Here is a 19,722-nt window from a genome sequence, read left to right on the forward strand (position 1 = left end):
GGGATAAATAAGTAGATTAAATTAAAAAATAATCGCAAATAAGATATTCTTATTCAATCCGAATAAATAAAAAACTACGCGATTAATGTAAGAAAACTTTCAGCAGTGTCAATGTTGATTTTCCATTTTCCATTTCCATGGATTTCCCCGTCGGTAAAACAGTGCGTCGCTAGTATTTCCTCGGAACTAAACTAGATGGCGTGGGAGTAGGTGTGTTTATTCGCGACACACGACAGCGCAGCGGTCAAAGTGCAAGTCTTTTAGAAAACTTGAATACATTCTGCCGTATGAACGCCGACTCGATTCATAATGTAGCTGGCCTCCGCCGCGCTGGATGCGAACTGTATACATCTGCCGACATTATCGGACTATTATTATTAAAAATCGCGTGTGAAATAATAACCTCCAGAAATCGCTGTAACGTGTGCTGTGCGCACTATGATATGACATTGACGTTCGGTGAGCGGGAATTTCGAGTGAAGTTTTGTAAAGAATGTAGTGTCCCGCGTCTGATTTTAGTGTTTGTTCTCGGAGTTTGTAGAGTGAAAGTTGCTTGAGATGCGGTTACGGTGCGGCAGTAATGTTGCCAACAGTTCTGCTCGCCTGTGTGTGATTGGCAAGACAGTGTACTTAGGTATGTGTTTGCAATTCAACTTCCGGAATATAGGTAGTTGTTTGTAACAATTTAAATACATGTATATCTAAGCTGAAAAGTACTTGCAGGTACTTTGTAAGTATGGAAGGAAATACAATTATAAAGGTTTAGTTAGATATATGTGTTTATGCTAAAAGTAACGATATTAATGAGATGTAAGTACCAAAAATATATTTCATGTGTTGTAGTGTAGCTATACGTAATAACGTTATGTTACGTACAACTGAAATTAATGTAAGTAAGTAGTTTTGTTTTTACAAACTGGCACATAAATGATAAATCACTATTATAACCTTTTTGTACTTTGTCTCGACCTAAGGGTCGATTCACAAGGGCTGGCACGAATGGAATTAATGAGTGAATTAAAATATCTAGGTAAATATGTGTATATCAAATTAACCAATAAAGAGGTGGCTCTGACTGTATACCGTTACAGGTGTCACTCGTACAATGAAATTAAGTATCGTTCGTTTCATTCTTGCCTAGCCTATATATTCGTGGATTAACCTGTACGTAGAGTTTGTGCGGAAAGAGGAGTCGTAGAATGTATTGGATCTCATACCTACATTTCACTACTTTTGTTTTTCCGCACAGTCTCTAGCAAGTTATTGAACTGAATCAAAACATTGAAAATGTCAAGATGCTCAAATTCTAACGACTACCGAGGTTAATAATAATTACCGAGTTATAATAATATCTCAGTGATATTATGATATATGTATTACAATGTAATAATATAAAAATATTGACCTGCATCTTAGGCGACGCCTATATGCTTATGCTTTCTATCAGGTGAGATTATTAACAATCTCTGGAGGACTAGCCAAGATGACAATTCGTACATCGACGAATAGAAACTGATACGAAAAGTGTTGTGATTTTTCTGATTTCTGAGTCTCTTTGGAGACCTTTCAAAGAGACTCAGGGACGCAACTGGGGACCCGAGAGCTGGCAGTTACCTCGCTCAACGCATGTCTGGCTGTTTAGCGACTTCAGCGGGGTAACGGTAAAATTCGGTCAGAATCCTTACCATACACAGAGCAGTAGACCTCATACTTTTTTGAGTATAGACACATTGCCATGCAGCAGTAGGGAGTCGAAGTCATTATATTGCATAAGTGCATACCTATTCATTTGATAATCCTTATAAAATCCTCATAAAAAATCCTCAAAATCCCGTCTCGTACACTCTAAAATTGGCGGGTGTGATGCAATTTTTTTGTGAGCTATCTAATAACTAAAAAAGTCGTCCCGCCCGTCGTTAGCTTACTGCAGAGGTGAGCCGTACGTTGCTATGCGATCGTATGTTACGTGATTTTGCGCGTCTTGATTAGAGAAATGTAAACAATGGCTTTCTCATAAATATTCGAGTACGACAATCATACATTATTTTTGGAAGCGTGTGAAGAGATTTGCGTCAGTCTAGTTGAAGTACGGGAAAAAACTACAGTTTGTCCAGTGTTTTTAATATAAGGTATGCAACTTAATTGATTTATTCAATTGATTCTTAATGTTGACGTATAATGTGAGGTGTAATTGTAATGATGTATTTATTTTAATCTTTATTCTATAAGAATGGGCAAAAGAACGTACAAGACGCAGACTTAATAAAATAATACTGTCTCTACCAGTCAACCTTTGGCCAGAACAAATGAAAACAAATTTGTTTACCTGTATCGGTATCTAACCTATCGCAAATGTGCAAATTGACACTGCAATCCCTCAATTGATGCCTGCTTCGCGGATTGTGAACATTCTTAATATACCATCTTTCTCTTGGAAGTGGTTCAGATAATCGATATTTTAAATTGAAAAGTACTGACCATAAAATGAATCATAAAACTCAAGAAATTTAGTCATCGATCGGTAAAAAGTAGTTGAAACTGGATAAATCGTAGATTATAAGGCGGGTTTAGAAAAGACAGGAGAATGTAAGAAAACCGGCCAAGTGCGAGTCGGACTCGCGCACGGAGGTTTCCGCACCATCAACAAAAAATAGAGCAAAAAAATCGTGTTTGTTGTATTGGAGCCCCCTTTAAATATTTTTTATTTTTATTTTAAGTATTTGTTGTTATAGCGGCAACAGAGTTACATCATTTGTGAAAATTTCAACTGTCTAGCTATCGCGGTTCATGAGATACAGCCTGGTGACAGACGGACGGACGGACGGACGGACGGACGGACAGCGAAGTTTAGTAATAGGGTCCCGTTTTTTACCCTTTGGGTACGGAACCCTAAAAAATGTCACGTGCAGCTTGGAGCATGTATTAGAATGTGATTCTGATTTGCAATATAGGTACCATATGCCTAGGTGGTTCTGAAATGCCTGAGGGTATGGTTGTCTGTATTGTCTGTTGACTACCGAGGATTATCAAGTGAGTAAAGTAGATACACTGATGTTTTCATAAAACTAGATATTATTCTTAGTTTCGCGGACTATTCACCGGGTATATTTTATAAATAAATAATTTGAATTGAATTAATAATCGATATTGTGAAAACTGTAAGTCTCAGATTGCGTAATGTCTGTGGTTGACGATTGAGGAAAAGGTTTTCGTGTGAATGAGTAGATACTTCCAGTTTCGATTTATTATAACTACCTAACCAGACAATAGGTATTTTTTTTAAGGTCTATTTTTTTTATGTAAATTTTAAGTTTGTTGCCATTTGTATTTTAAAGAACTGTTTTGTAACTTATGGTATTTTTAGAGGTAGTGATTGTATATTTAATACGGTTCTGTGATATGTTATTTTAGATAAGTATACGTAATCCAAAAAATTATGAAAACAATTTTTTGTAGTTGTTGTTTAAAAACTGTAGATACGGTGCCGATCGTATCGGAACATAGGTATTATAATTATTACGCAAAAATTACAATCAGAAGCCAGGAAATTCTGTTATAATTTGACTGGGACAAAACATAAATATGTATTACTTATGCAGATATGCCGCAGGGAAATGATCAAAACAGAGATTTGAACAAATCTCTAAGGGATATGATCAAATCACGCAGGATGTTAAAATGGCGAATCCATATCATCATTTCCCTAGAAAAATTCAGTCATTTGAGCAAATCACTGACTCTGTTTAGTGAAAAGACAAAATCGGCCAATAAACGCGAAACGCTTTTTCATTTCACTAGATTTGTTTAGGAATTTGACAAAATCCCTAACCACGACAGTAAGTTGATGAAACGAACTTAAAAAGTCAACTAGTTTTATCATTTCGCTAAATAGGTTTAGTGAAATGATAAAGTCTCATCTGAAAGATGGTATATGGTGATTTCATTAAATCTCTCAACGGTTTAGTGAAATGACGAAAGCAAGTACAGAATACAACAGTTTACTCTACAGTTAAGCGATTTGATCAAATCTCTGACTAGATTAAGTGATTTTTTTGAAAATATCGGCTGAAAAAATGAAAGAGACTTCTCTGCACAAATTTAAAGAGTTGCTAATCAAATCATGCATGTTGGTGGACGTCCCTAAGATAGACAGAGGTCCATTAGATGGAAGTAATGTACCGGGGATTGTTTTAAATACGTATTAAAAATTATCTGTACCAAATCGGTACATCATCATAATTTCAAAAAAATTCACTTAATCTAGTCAGAGATTTGATCAAATCGCTTAACTGTAAACTGTTGTATTCTGTACTTGCTTTCGTCATTTCACTAAACCTTTCAGAGATTTAATCAAATCACCATATACCATCTTCCAGTTGAGACTTTATCATTTCACTAAACCTGTTTAGCGAAATGATAAAACTAGTTGACTTTTTAAGTTCGTTTCGTCAACTTACTGTCGTGGTTAGGGATTTTGTCAAATTCCTAAACAAATCTAGTGAAATGAAAAAGCGTTTCGCGTTTATTGGCCGATTTTGTCTTTTCACTAAACAGAGTCAGTGATTTGGTCAAATGACTGTATTTTTCTAGGGAAATGATGATATGGATTCGCCATTTTAACATCCTGCGTGATTTGATCATATCCCTTAGAGATTTGTTCAAATCTCTGTTTTGATCATTTCCCTGCGACAGATATACATACCTACTTAGTCTAGGCGTACTAGATCAGAAAGTTTTCTATATTGGTTTTTAGTTTTCTAATAATGTCTTAAACATTATTATTTTAGGTGATTGTATTAAACTAACGGCCATATTCGAACTTTAAGATACGTCAAATACTAGAGATTGAAACGATATGGAATGGAGTGTCAAACAAGTGTCAAAAGTGACGCGTTTGTTTGAAGAAACGTCACTTTTGACACTTGTTTAACACTGACATATCCATTCCACATCGTTTCAATCTCTAGTATTTGACGTATCTTAAAGTTCGAATATGGCCGAAAGTCCTGTATCTACTTGAAGGGGAAAACAATGAACACCTTTTCCGACCTTCTGATCAGCTATAAATAGATGAAAAGTTTGCACAATGTGAGTGATCACTCGAACCATGTCAATATTTCCTGATGTGACGATAAATTAGTACATTTATTAATAGAACGTTACGCATGAATGGGGAAGTCTTTTTGGCAGCAGTATCTTTTTATTCTTTCTTGTTGAATGTTATACATTTTTAGTATTTACAAAGTATTTTTAGAAAATGGGAAGTTATACACTTACCATTAAGAAAATCCACTAACATAATTCTGACTATTACCAATAAGGTAAATTATACTTTTATGAATAATTAGCGACCCTTCCCGGCTTCACACGGGTTAACAAATTATACATAAAACTTCCTTTTGAATCACTCTATTTATTAAAAAAAACCGCATCAAAATCCGTTCCGTAGTTTTAAAGATCTAAGCATACATAGGGACAGACAGCGGGAAGCGACTTTGTTTTATACTATCATAGTGATTTACTTTCGATCCGGGCGATTTGATCTTTAAAATCTTTTTTAATTAATTAATTTTATTATAAGAAATCGGTGGAAGAAGGACGAATCGCTAAGGAATCGATAAGGGCACACAGAACCAGAATTAAAGGTCATTGAATCGCGGTGGCTGCAACTCTACAAGGTTATTAAGAAGCGTTGCAAAATAATTGTCTGCGTATTATCTTAATACAGAGTCGACGTTAATTTGCTAAGAATCTAGGACAGTCGAGTCGTAAATTATGTACATTATAAATATCAAAGTGTTCTAATTACTATTATATTATATTACGGTAAAGTATCTAGATTACACTATTGCACCTTTGCACCTGACTTTGTTTTGCCGTTGGATGAATTAGCCGCATGGTAGCATTATTTCATAAAGGGTAGGTATGTTGTTAGTCAAGGATATTGTAATTTTTTTAAATTCATGAAATAAGAAAAAAATAAGCCATAAAAAAATTCTAGAGCACATGTTTTTGAATTCAATTTCAAGAGAGATACTAACTTAACTATGGCCTACGTTCATACTTTAATATCACTTAAATATGAATAGTAGGCAGATAGGCAGTTTTCAGTACAGTACACTAGTTGAATTAATTGATATGTGTACTGTACAATCCTAGCACAGGAGATGGGTATAGGTTGCTATGTATTGCCCATTTAGACTAAACAAATACGAATCACTTGAACGCCATGCCTATCGTATGCGGCGCGTCATCGTGAACCTTATCGGAATGCACGAAGGTTGAAATTGGGCTGTAGCCGCGCGCGTTCGTTGACTTTTTTGGCGAAAAGTTAATTATAAAGATAAAAATAGGTAAATTATTGGTTATCTTCGAAATGGAGTTAATTAGAAGACCGGTGTCCATAGACTAGGGATCTTCTAGACGGAGATTAGAGCAATTATTTCATTAAACCGATGCTGCCAAAAATACGGGGGTGCGGGGGGACGAGGTGAGCGAATCCCGTGCCGTGATTGGTCCGTTCAAAGAGACGGACCAATCACGGCACGGGATTCTGACACTTTGACTTGAAGATGGAGTAAAACTACCGTATATAGTGGCAGAGGGGGTAGCGTTACTATGCTCAGTCTAGAGGATGTCTTGTCTGTGCCGGTGTCTTTGAGAAAGTAACTTAATTTAAGCTCAGGAATGTACCCTTCAAGTTAACGAAAAAAAAAACACGGTTTACCTACCTAAGTATATACATTTTCTTTGTTACAGTTAAATAAAACAAAAATAAAGCACCATGCCGTTCACAATGAAAGAAGGTGGCTTCGGCACCGGCGACTACGTGGCGTTCGGGGTGTTGTGTGCGGCGTCGTGCGCCGGCGGCGTGTGGTACAGCGCGCTGGGCTCGCGCAAGCGGACGCTGGTGGACATCAGGGACTATCTGCTGGGCGGCAAGGCCATGAGCACGTTGCCGGTGGCCATGTCACTTATAGCCAGGTGATACTCGTAACATGTCATATCTATAGACGCAGAAAAACAAAAGTTGTCTCTTCCGTTCCGGAAAGTTGATGACACTGGAATATAATCGCGGATTGTAATTTATATCGGATGAAAGAAGAGTCCGTCTAAGCTAACTTTGCACCGACTTTGACAAAGTTAAATGTAGAAGTGTCATAACAAACGTTATATTATCCATGCCACCTGGCTCAAAGCCAGGTGAACCCACAGCTAGACATCAATATCATCATCATTTCAGCCTCTTGTCACCCACTGTTTTAGGCTTCTCTTCGTGGCCTTGCGTCACTTCGTGTACGGTATTCTATCCAAAATAACACTGTTTTTCACTCTGCACTTTGCTGAGTCTGTGTTAGTGATAAAGAAAATACAAACCTATGTAACAATACATAGGCTGCGGTATTAGTATCGTTCACTTGTTTAACAATATCGTACTAAATAAATAAATAAGTCTAGGCATCGGAGTTTTTGTCGCATGGTAAGACTAATAGCAAGCTATGGAGTCGACATTTGCCATAAATGTAAACTCTTATTCATACTCATACTCATTTATTTAATTTATCTTAAAATGCCTTTAGAGCGGTCAGTCGTGTATATTATCTTAGTCAAATTATATAAAAAAATATTTTTCTATTAGATTATAAATTCATAACTTCAACTATTTTAACATACAACTATACAAACTACATCGCTGCGAAAGACCTAATGTTATGTAGGTACTGACCGCTGATAAAATTGATTCGACCAAATCGCACATCTGATTAATCTTTCCAATTTCTCGTTTAAATAAGTATGAAAGTATACACGGACACATGTTGAAACGTAAGATATCTTTCAAGTAAACAACTAATCAATGACAGTAGTGATAGAATTAATTCATAACTTTTTTAATTGTGGAAGGTTATTTTCTTAAGTGACAGTTCCATTCACTTTCGGCTCTATTGCAACAAATGAGGTTTAATAAATTAAACTCATATACGTAGTAACTATTTAGTAATCTGTTCTCATATTAAATAAAATTAATCATGAGTATGAGTATGAATAAGAGTTTACATTTATGGCAAATGTCGACTCCATAGCTTGCTATTAGTCTTACCATGCGACAAAAACTCCGATGCCTATAAATAACAATATCGAAGGTGACTATGATCGTATTTTATGTGTTTTTTAACTTGAAAAATTATTAATTAATTATTAATTGGCTTATTATTCTACTGTTCAGATATAACAAGGCCCCCTTGCAACGATTACTTCCTCATTTTTTTAAGAAAAAGTGTGACTATCTAGTTTACATTGACATTTATCGTTTTACGCCAGCGTAATAATCTATCTGCCGTATTCGAACTTCAAGATATTCACAAGAGACGACACGTACTAGATCCATTCTAGATACGTTATAGTTTAGATTTCAACTAGTTCTCTTTTGCAGCTCAATTCGGGCAACCATGTCACTTTTACGTTAGCTAGTGTTAGATATCTATTAGACGTGAATTGGATCTCTGAGTCATATCTTGTGGAAATCGTTCAAGAGTATCTCCAGAATCGCAGAAACGTCAAATTTGACACGTTAGATCTTAAACATATCGTTATCGTATCTTGGTGACATCTAAAAGATATCTAGTAGATGTCTATTTCAAAATCCGAATCGGGCCCTATGACTATAGTCGATACGATGTTATGTTAGATATATCTATTGTCACCATTGTATTTACGATTGCGTCCTGCTTCACACGTTGGCGGTAAAAAATAATGGTCGTTGAACCGTACGTGAACCTAAAATAAAAGGCGTGAAGGTCAGTTAATTTAATTAGCCATGGTTTTCGATAAACATTAAGTCAAGTAGGTATAATTGTCGGCAGGAGAGTTGAGGTGAATGATACAACACAGATACCCACATAGATGAACGAATGAGTGATTTATGTTCATGATATTGAACGAGATGAACGAATGAGTAATTTAAGTTCATGATATTGAACCTAAATTCCTTGAAGAATCTTTTTAGAAGAATGTGCTATCAGTACAGTATAAATATTTGTTTTTAAATCCCGCTGTTGTTACATTATATGACATGTATTTATTTAAATATGTACTTACCTCAACTCAGTGCCGATACCTGTGACTGTATATTAAGATTATTAAGGCAATAGCTCACTTTACAAACTAAGTATAGGTACATAATTATTATCGCATTTTAACATCAATACTTACAAAGCTCTAGATGATTCAGTGCTTGTTAATCTCATTTGATTATGTCTAAGGATACAGAGACATAACAAAATAACTGGATTATAAAAACAATATGACGACGATGATAAACGACAATACACGGAGAGTAGGTAATAACAAAATCAGAATTCAATTCTCACGTCAATGTTATCTCTATGAGAGGTTCTTGTAAAATACGGAGATGCGGTTTTAAAATATTGATCTTTAGACGTATACATTAAATCCTATTGTAGAAAATGTAATCTACCTATCATAAAGCTGGGATGGAAGCTGGTAACGTTACGGTGCTGGTACTTATAGATTTCTCTAACGCCTTCAATGTGGTTGACCATGACCTACTACTTGCTACTTTGACTCACTTGCGGGTGTCTTCAGAGGCAACAAAATGGTTTTCCTCCTATTTGTCAGATCGTGTCCAGGCAGTTCGTGCTGGCAGCTCACTGTTTGATTGGTGTGCGCTAGACACTGGAGTCCCTCAGGGAGGTATTCTTTCTCCCTTTTTATTTTCAGTGTTTATCAATCTAATTACCACCAATATTCGTTGCGCCTATCATTTGTACGCCGACGATCTGCAGCTGTACGCTCAAGCTAACGTGAACGAGATAAACACGGCCATCTCGTTGCTTAACAATGAGCAAGTGCCAAACCATAGTTTTGGGAAGCCAGCGGTAAATCTCTAAGCTTAATTCAGTTTCTATCGCACCGATCCTGTTTGATGAGGCTATTATTCCTGTGAGCACAAAGGTTAAAAATTTAGGGTGAATTTTTGATTCTACCTTTTCCTGGAGCGGCCATATGGCGGATGTGAGCAGAAAGGTTTCAGGAACATTAAGATCTCTCTATAAGTTTAAGAATTTCCTACCAGTTAGCACGAAAAAGATGCTGGTACAGGCGTTGATTTTGCCAATTATTGATTATGGTGATGTGTGTACAACGAATGCCACTCAAGAGTCCCTTAACAAACTAGAACGTCTCCTCAACAATGGCATACGATTCATCTTTGGCCTGCGTAAATACGATCGTATTTCCTTCTACCGCCGCAAACTCAATTGGCTCTCTATCCGTCGCCGTAGATGCCTTAGAATACTTTGTACCCTATTTTCTATTATGTTTGAGCCTTTTGCTCCTGAATATCTTAAGAATAAGTTCGTGTTTGACACCCCTCGCCCAGGCTGTGAGCTGCGATCCTCTCGTATTCTCAAACTTTCAGTTCCTGCTCACCATACTGGTTTCATGACTAATTCCTTCGCTGTCCAGGCGAGTCGTCTCTGGAATTCACTCCCTCTCAACATAAGACAAGCCCCGAGCAAATTTGCTTTTAAGAGAAAATCTTCTACTTTTTCCTAATTAGAATACGATACCGAATATGCCCTTAACCGGATCCCCACTATATTTGTTACATCATGTAGAGCCCGATTGCTTAGGATCCAGCTAATATTTTATTGTATTTTTTGTAAATTTACACGCAGAAAAACAAAAGTCGCCCCTCTGTCCCGAAACGATACTGGAGTTTAGACTCCACTTTGACTCCAGTTTGTGACTAATCGGTCAAACTCGGTTCCTTTGTATTTTTGGGCTTTATTCATGGCTAATTTGTCAATAGAAAAATAGAAATTAAAGCCCAAATATGCATATGGCCTAACACGCTTATCTATTTGTTTACTTGTTTGTTAAAATAACAAACTTGTCAACAGTTACGTGTCAGGAGTGACAATCCTGGGCACGCCGGCGGAGATCTACAACTATGGCACGCAGTACTGGCTGGTGATCATCGGTGTGACGCTCAGCTGCATCATCGTGGCCGCTGTTTATCTGCCGGTGTTCTGCACTCTGAGGCTATCGTCGTCTTATGAAGTAAGTGCTTAATACTGGCTGGTGATCATTGGTGTGACGCTCAATTGAATCACTCTGTTTGTGTGCAGTTGTTTATAGAAGTAAACCCATTTTACAAAGCTATATGCAGGTCTTGTCTAAGCGTTTTTCTAGGCAACTTTTGAGTTATGAAAACTGTTTTGAATTTTCAGTTTCATTATAGCCTCTTTACTTTGAGGAAGTACTAAATATATATAATACCTAACATTACAACACAGTACAGCACAAAACAGAGTTTATCAGCTGCAAAAAATACATAGATTTGTATGTAAGCAGTAAGATGAATGAATGTTATGTAATTTTAGTAAGTATTTTATATAGGTACCTTGTGTGTATATGTAGTTATATGAACTTATACTGTTGTATTTTTACTGATTGCATAACAAATATAACAAAATAATTTTTGCGCTCCTTTAAACAAGCTTATACGTCAGCTTCACAAAAATAGTAGTTGAGTAAGTAAGTAGTACGTAATTAAACTTAGTTGGTAATACATTTAAATTTGCATGCAGTGTTTACCTAAATTTTATTGTACACTAAGCTCTTAGTTATTAAGGATTTAATAAATGTATGTAGGCGTCAGTGTAACAGTTACTGGTAAACCAATAAAATAAAATAAAATGTTATCAACTATACACGTGTAGTAAAGCGATTAACTATAAAATAACAATAAATCAGGTATTAAGAAGACTTCCCCTGTAGTCAATCACTATGACATAGATATAGAGAGCTATTTATCATTAACATAACAGTTGTCTGTATTTAATTCTATTCATTTACCTAAATAGCAGCAGAAGCTAGCTCTAAAATATATGTATAGGTATGTAATTAGTAATACATATTGTCTAGTCTAGTCCTTTAAATATTTGTAAGTACATATAAGCGGGACAGGATTACGTACATTACTTTCTTCTTGCGAAAGTTACGCCCATCTTTTAAATTTATATCATTTATATGCTTGAGAAACTAGTTCATTAACTAGATTCACATATGTTGTGACATAAAAAAAAATCTGAATTCGAAAAATACATTCGATATTGATACAATGGTGTATATTAAGAAAAAATCTAAACATTAGTAGGTATATTTTCCCACTTAGCTTAGAAATCAAAATTCAATCTTATTATCTCACCTATTTTATGTCAAGATACGATACGAGTGGGGTCGGTACACGTTATCGATGCATTAGGCAATCGGTCATACTGCCATATTCGAACATCAAGATATTCACAAGAGACGACACGTACTAGATCCATTCCAGATACGTTATAGTTTAGATTTCAACTAGTTTTTTTTACGATAGATCGTGTTAGATATCTATTAGATGTGAATTCGATCTCTAAGTAATATCTTATGGAAATCGTTCAAGAGTATCTCCAGAATCGCGGAAATGTCAAATTTAACAGGTTAGATCTTAAACATATCGTTATCGTATCTTGGCGATGTCTAAAAGATGTCTATTACAAAATCCGAATCGGGCCCTTAAGGGATTTGATTAATCAAATCCGGTAGTGAAAAGCTGACACGTCTCTACGAGCCTACGCGGATATAGATAAAGCGCGCGAATGCAGACGGGGCCAAGGAACGTTTTTGTACTCCTCAGATTATGATGTAATCTGACGTAAATGATGATAAACAAAAGCTGTCTCGTGATTTTGGTATAATGTCTGTTATGGCAGTGATAAAACATATAACTGACGAACTGATTAAAACATTATAATGTAGTGTACTCAAACAATCTATCGGTTTGTTGTATCAAGACTAAATAGGTATAAAGTACTAATTCCTCATACTCGACAGAGGAATTATTGTAATGTATATTATGAATAGATAACCAACAATAAATATTACACAGGTATTTTGTTTATAATGTTTGCATGATCGACTTAAATGTACTTGTCCGTACATATTTTAAAATATTTTGACAAAAATCTGTTGCAAAGAAATACCGCCTGCCCCGCCTGGCCTACAAGTGTACAACGAGCTAGCTTACTTTGAAAAAAAAAAAATACTTACCGACTATATATATTTTCAAAATAATTTGAATATGTCAGTTTACTGATTTTTTTTATTAGGTTAGTTAACTTTAATAGTGCATCTATAATAGGTAATAAATACTGATAAGTAGGTTATACATAATTTAACGATGTAATCACATTTTATGGTTCTTTTACACTATGTTAATCATATATTGTGTCTTTTGTTTCAGTATTTAGAGTTTAGATTCAATCGTCACGTACGCGCCGTAGCGTCACTCCTTTTCCTATTGGACGAGGTAAGTTACTGATTAGTGTAATGTATGGGTAGTTTTAAGTTATGTGTAAAAATAGGTGGAGGGTAGTTCATTCATCGATCTTGTCGAATTAAATGATTTTTGGTACGGACGTGTTTCGCTGTTACTCCTGAAATCCTGAACCTTACAGGGGTTCTCACATCCTAGATACGGACTTATCAGTGGCGACGATAAAGGAACTTACTCGCGAGTGTAAAATATTGTGGCGTGTAACTAAATCAGTGCTGTTTAATAATGACGACGGCGGTCGGCAAAATCGGGCCGTTCGACTTGGAAAAGGACAGTTGGGACTATTACATAGATCGCTTGGAGCAATCTTTTATTGCAAATGCAGTCGAAGATAATAAGAAAGTGGCGATATTGATAACAGTGATTGGCGGCGATGCGTATGCTTTGATGGCAAATTTGTGTATGCCGGTGAAACCATCTACAAAGACTTTTAAAGAGTTGGTGAAAATTATGACGGACCATTTGCAGCCTAAGCCTAGTTTATTGGCAGAACGATTTAAATTTAGGCGACGGATACAAAGTAGTGATGAAAGTGTTGGAGAATACGCGGCCGCACTAAAAAAATTGTCAAAGGATTGTAAATTCGTGGGCGAGAATTTACAAGAGAACCTACGAGATCAGTTCGTATGTGGTTTAGCGCGAGACAGTATACGACAGCGGTTATTTGCAGAAGATGACATTAAATTCGACAAAGCATTTAAGCTCGCGGTGACGTTGGAGATGGCGGAGGCAGACGCAGCGCTGGTGGAGAATCGGGGCACCAGTCGAGGGGATGGTTCCGGAGATAATACAGCGCCAGTACATCAGATGAGAAATTCGGGGCAAGGGCGGGCCAGTGGGCGCGCGCCGAACAATAGTACTTCGCGTAACTCGACGCAAGGGGGCGCGGCTGGTCGCGGCGGCGGCGGCGGCGGTTCGAGCGGCAAACTAAACGGCGGAGGCTGGCGGATTAAAAACTCGGTTACATCAGGCACTGAGGGCGCAAAAGGGTGTTGCCGGGTTTGCGGAAGTCAGCACGCGACAGAAAGCTGCAAGTTTAAAATGTATGTGTGTCGAGTCTGCAATAAAGAAGGTCATTTGAAACGCGTATGTCCTAATGTGAAAAGCAGTTCAGCAGGGGTACACCATCTGGGAACCAAGGACTTCCACATGAACTCTTCCAGCGATAGTGACGAGGTAAATAATTATTCTATGGACGCACAGCGTTTAAAAAAATATAAACCGTATTTTATTAATGTTTGTGTGAATAGGAAGTCTTTATTGATGGAAATTGATACAGGTAGTGCGGCGACTTGTATAAGTTTGGAGTATTATAGGAAAGTATTTAGTAATGTACCAATGGAAAACAGTGATTTAAATTTAATATACTATTCAGGCGAAGTAGTCACGCCGGTGGGTAAAATTACACCTCTTGTCACTTATGGGAATTTAAGTAAATACTTAGAGTTATATATTGTACGCGGTGGTAAAACAAGTTTGTTGGGACGACAATGGTTAGTGGAACTAGATATTTTACCTCCTTTCATACTCGTGCATTGTAATAATATTGAATGCGAGACATTTAATTTTGATGTGTTCAGTTCTAGTTACCGAGACGTGTTCGGCGATGGCCTGGGTCGGTTCACGGGCGGCACGGTGGGGTTCCACCTGCGGCCGGAGGCGCGGCCGGTGTTCCTGCGCGCGCGCCCCCTGGCGTACGCGCTGCGCGAGCCAGTGGAGCGCGCGCTTGAACAGCTGGTGCGCGACGGAGTACTCGAGCCCGTGCAAACCTCGGAGTGGGCTACGCCGATCGTGCCGGTTATGAAGAAGGACGGTACCATTCGGGTATGCGGTGATTTTAAACTTACTTTGAATAAATGTCTCGAGGTCGATCGTTTCCCTTTGCCCCGAGTGGACGACTTGCTCACTAAATTACACGGAGGACAAAAATTTACCAAGTTAGACTTGTCACAAGCGTATGCCCAATTTGAACTGGATGAGGAATCAAAGAAATATGCTGTAATTAATACACACAAGGGACTATTCCGGTATAATAGGTTAATTTACGGTCTAGCTTCCAGCCCGGGGATTTTTCAGCGTAAACTTGAACAGCTGTTTGCCGATATGCCGCGTGTCGGGGTATTTTTAGATGATGTCATTATTACCGGGGTTAATGACCAAGAGCATTTAACGACTTTGATAGAAGTGTTTAAGCGACTGCAAAAATATGGCTTAAAAGTAAAAAAAAGTAAATGTACTTTTTTTGCGGATTCCGTTACGTATTTAGGCTTTGTGATAAGCAAGGAGGGCGTTCATACGTGTCCGGACAAACTGGAGGCCATTGAAAAAGTGTCCGTGCCGCGTAATACTACGGAGTTAAGATCGTTTCTAGGTCTAGTCATGTATTACGCGAAGTTTATACCAAACATTAGCTCATTACTGGCACCGTTATACAATCTTCTCAGAAAGGATGTTAAATATTACTGGGACGCATCGTGTGAGAATGCTTTCAACCAGGTTAAAGGTATGCTGATGTCTAGTGAGGTACTGGCGCACTATTCGCCAGAGTTGCCTCTAGTTTTGACCTGTGACGCTAGTAGTGTAGGCGTAGGATCTGTAATATCGCATTTAATGCCCGGTGACGGTACGGAGGGGGCGCGGGAACGCCCGATAGCGTATGCGTCGCGCTCGCTTAACAAAGCGGAGCGCGGGTATTCACAAATAGAAAAGGAAGCGTTGGGTATAATTTTCGGAATTAAGAAGTTTCATCAATACCTTTTTGGAAGGAAATTTATTTTAAGAACCGACCATAAGCCGTTAGTAACCATTTTTGGTGATAAAGTCGGCATTCCGATTATGGCGGCCAGTAGAATGCAACGTTGGGCAGTGCTTTTATCAGGTTACGACTACGATATTGAGTATGTTCGCAGTGAAAAAAATGCCGCCGATGCCTTGTCGCGGTTGCCAACCGGTGAACAAGCAAGAGATAAGAAGGAAGTTACATACATTAATTTTATTCAAAACTTCCTTCCTATAACTAGGAAAATAGTTAGGGAAAATACGTTCAAGGACGACACGCTGCAAAAAGTAGTACTGTATATACAATCGGGATGGCCAAATCAGTATAGTATTAACGACGATTCTTTGAAACCGTACACCTCCCGTAAAACTGAGTTATATCTGGATAGAGGGTGTGTAGTCTGGGTTTATCGGTTAGTGATACCTAAAGCATTACAAGATGCAATTTTGAGTGAATTACATACTAGTCATATGGGAATAGTCAAGATGAAAAGTATTGCGCGCAGTTATGTATGGTGGCCGGGAATTGACGCGGATATAGAACGTATTTGTCGTGAGTGTGCTACATGCGCAGCAGAGGGGATGGCACCCCCGCGTACTGCGCCGCAGCCGTGGCCATACATACCCGAACCTTGGTCAAGGTTACATTTAGATTTTTTGGGTCCCCTAGGAGGGAAAACATATCTTGTGCTTATAGATTCTAGTACTAAATGGATAGAAGCTTTTGCAATGCAAAAGACCACTGCTTCGTCAGTTATTAAGGTTTTGGAAGAAACGTTTGCTCGTTTTGGTTTACCTCTTGAGGTAGTATCAGACAATGGGCCGCCGTTTACAAGTAGAGAATACAAACATTTCTTAGAACATAATGGTATTAAAATCACGTATTCACCAGCGTATCATCCGTCGTCTAACGGTGCGGCGGAAGGCGCGGTAAAATTATGCAAACGAACGATAAAAAAAGCGGTAAGAGAAGGCCATAACGTGGATTCGGCTTTACAGTCCTACCTAATGATGTATAGGAATGTTGAGCACAGCAGTACAGGTTCTGCACCGGCCATGCTGTTGCAGCATAGGACTTTGCGTACGAGGTTAGAATTATTGAAAGAAGCGCGAGAAGTGGAACGCCGCGCGCGTGACATGCAACAGCGGCAGGTACATAATGCGGGCGGAGCGGACAGACATTTTAACGTGGGAGATAGGGTATATACACGAGATTTTAGGGAAGGAAGGAAGTGGATTAGTGGGCAAGTCGACCAACAACTAGGGTCACGTAATTACATAGTATCTAGGGAAAACGGTCCCCCTATGAAACGACATGTAGACCAAATTAAAAGTAGATGGAATTCTTTTTTGGATTTGCCTTACCCGAATGAACCGACCTCCGAGCCGAGTCCTAGCACCGACGGCGCGCCGACGGCAGTGTTAGGGGAACATGGAACCGACCCTCCTGCGCAGTCAGAGTCTTCGGTAACTAGACCTGCCTTGAGACCACGTCCCACTAAACCACCTAACCGATTAGGTTTTGAAATTGATTAATGTGAGAGCAATCTATACATTGTAGACATTGTTAATTAAAAACATTTGTGTGTAAACAAAAAAAATATATGCCTATTCGATCAAGCTAGAAATTAGGTACTATTAATTAAGCTATGCATAAATAAACCTTTATTTTTGGTTTTATCAATTGTATGTTATAGTCATAATTCAGTAAGAGGGTGTAATGTATGGGTAGTTTTAAGTTATGTGTAAAAATAGGTGGAGGGTAGTTCATTCATCGATCTTGTCGAATTAAATGATTTTTGGTACGGACGTGTTTCGCTGTTACTCCTGAAATCCTGAACCTTACAGGGGTTCTCACATCCTAGATACGGACTTATCAATTAGCACCAGGTAATTACTCATTATTTGCAGCTTAGTTAGTTTTAACTATCATAACGTCCATGTTATCTGTGCAATGTACACACGACAAATATAATATCTGAGATAAATAAGGATCAACAGAACTAGTCTGCTTACTTTTCATTTTATGGTTATGGTATTTTTTATGGTTTTAAGCCTGTCAAACTTACAAATCGTGCATAAAATAGGTAGTTTACCACGTAATACGTATACATAATACTTAATAGGTGTATACTCCTACATTTTTGATGAACTCCTGTATAGTGTATAGGTAGGTACCTACTTAAAAAAAGCGGCCAAGTGCGAGTCGGACTCGCCCATGAAGGGTTCCGTATTTGGGCGATTTATGACGTATTAAAAAAAAACTACTTACTAGATCTCGTTCAAACCAATTTTCGGTGGAAGTTTACATGGTAATGTACATCATATATTTTTTTTAGTTTTATCATTCTCTTATTTTAGAAGTTACAGGGGGGGGGGGACACACATTTTACCACTTTGGAAGTGTCTCTCGCGCAAACTATTCAGTTTAGAAAAAAATGATATTAGAAACCTCAATATCATTTTTGAAGACCTATCCATAGATACCCTACACGTATGGGTTTGATGAAAAAAAAATTTTTGAGTTTCAGTTCGAAGTATGGGGAACCCCAAAAATTTATTGTTTTTTTTTCTATTTTTGTGTGAAAATCTTAATGCGGTTCACAGAATACATCTACTTACCAAGTTTCAACAGTATAGTTCTTATAGTTTCGGAGAAAAGTGGCTGTGACATACGGACGGACAGACAGACGGACAGACAGACAGACATGACGAATCTATAAGGGTTACGTTTTTTGCCATTTGGCTACGGAACCCTAAAAAGAAATTAAACTAGAATATACCTAACTTAAAATTTTGCGATAGTACCTATGTAACATTTACTTTGTATCAACTGTACCAAGTAGAAGATGTTAGACATTCTTGTTACGCATATAATGAGTATAAATCATGCCATTCATGACAAAGTAAGCATTAATTGCAAGTATTTTTAGAACAGTTTTTATTAGAACACAACTAAGTAGTTCTTTGTTCTTTAAAACATTCGTATGCTATTGCCAAAATAAAATACGTATCTATTTAAGAGTAATAGACGTGATCGGTAGACAATTTACTTACAGATTACAGAGTTAGTTTTATACGGACGACGGACTCTTTCCTTAACTTCTTGTCTGTGTGTGATAAGGATCCTGGACGAAAGGGTGTAGCAGGATAAGCCTTCAAAAATTGCCCCCAAAGCTTTGAGTTCAAAACTACTACCAGTTGATGCCCCGTCAAATGAAAATAATCCACACCAATTTTTAACCCTCTACTGCCGCCTGGAACCCCGTGACATTCATTTAACCCTAAAAAGTTTTTATTTTTTTTCTCAAAAAGTATAAAACGGACAATTATGAAATTTTTCATAAATGTTGATGTCATCTATACAAACTATCAAAAAAAAAACTAACTCTCTACTTACTTATTTTCCTAGAAAAAAACCTAAATAAAAAAATAAAACACCCTGTATATCAGTTCAAGCTCGTCGTACTATCACCATTTTTGTACTAATTATTAACCAACTACCTATCTACATAATATATAAGTTTCATGTAAATAACAAA

At 37.5% G+C, this 19,722-nt stretch overlaps 1 protein-coding gene across 1 annotated transcript in view; it reads left to right on the forward strand.

The window, feature by feature from the left end:
* The first annotated feature begins 156 nt into the window (after positions 1 to 156).
* Positions 157 to 19,722, forward strand: part of LOC134648328 (sodium-dependent multivitamin transporter-like) — a 31,722-nt gene continuing 12,156 nt past the window's right edge. The window contains exons 1-4 of the mRNA XM_063502834.1: positions 157 to 634; positions 6,760 to 6,984; positions 10,923 to 11,082; positions 13,310 to 13,375. Of these exons, the coding sequence (XP_063358904.1) occupies positions 6,785 to 6,984; positions 10,923 to 11,082; positions 13,310 to 13,375 (426 nt within the window). The 5' untranslated portion in view covers positions 157 to 634; positions 6,760 to 6,784. The remainder of the gene's footprint in view (positions 635 to 6,759; positions 6,985 to 10,922; positions 11,083 to 13,309; positions 13,376 to 19,722) is intronic.

The sequence above is a fragment of the Cydia amplana genome, chromosome 5 (assembly GCF_948474715.1).
Source record: "Cydia amplana chromosome 5, ilCydAmpl1.1, whole genome shotgun sequence".
Lineage (NCBI taxonomy): Eukaryota > Metazoa > Arthropoda > Insecta > Lepidoptera > Tortricidae > Cydia > Cydia amplana.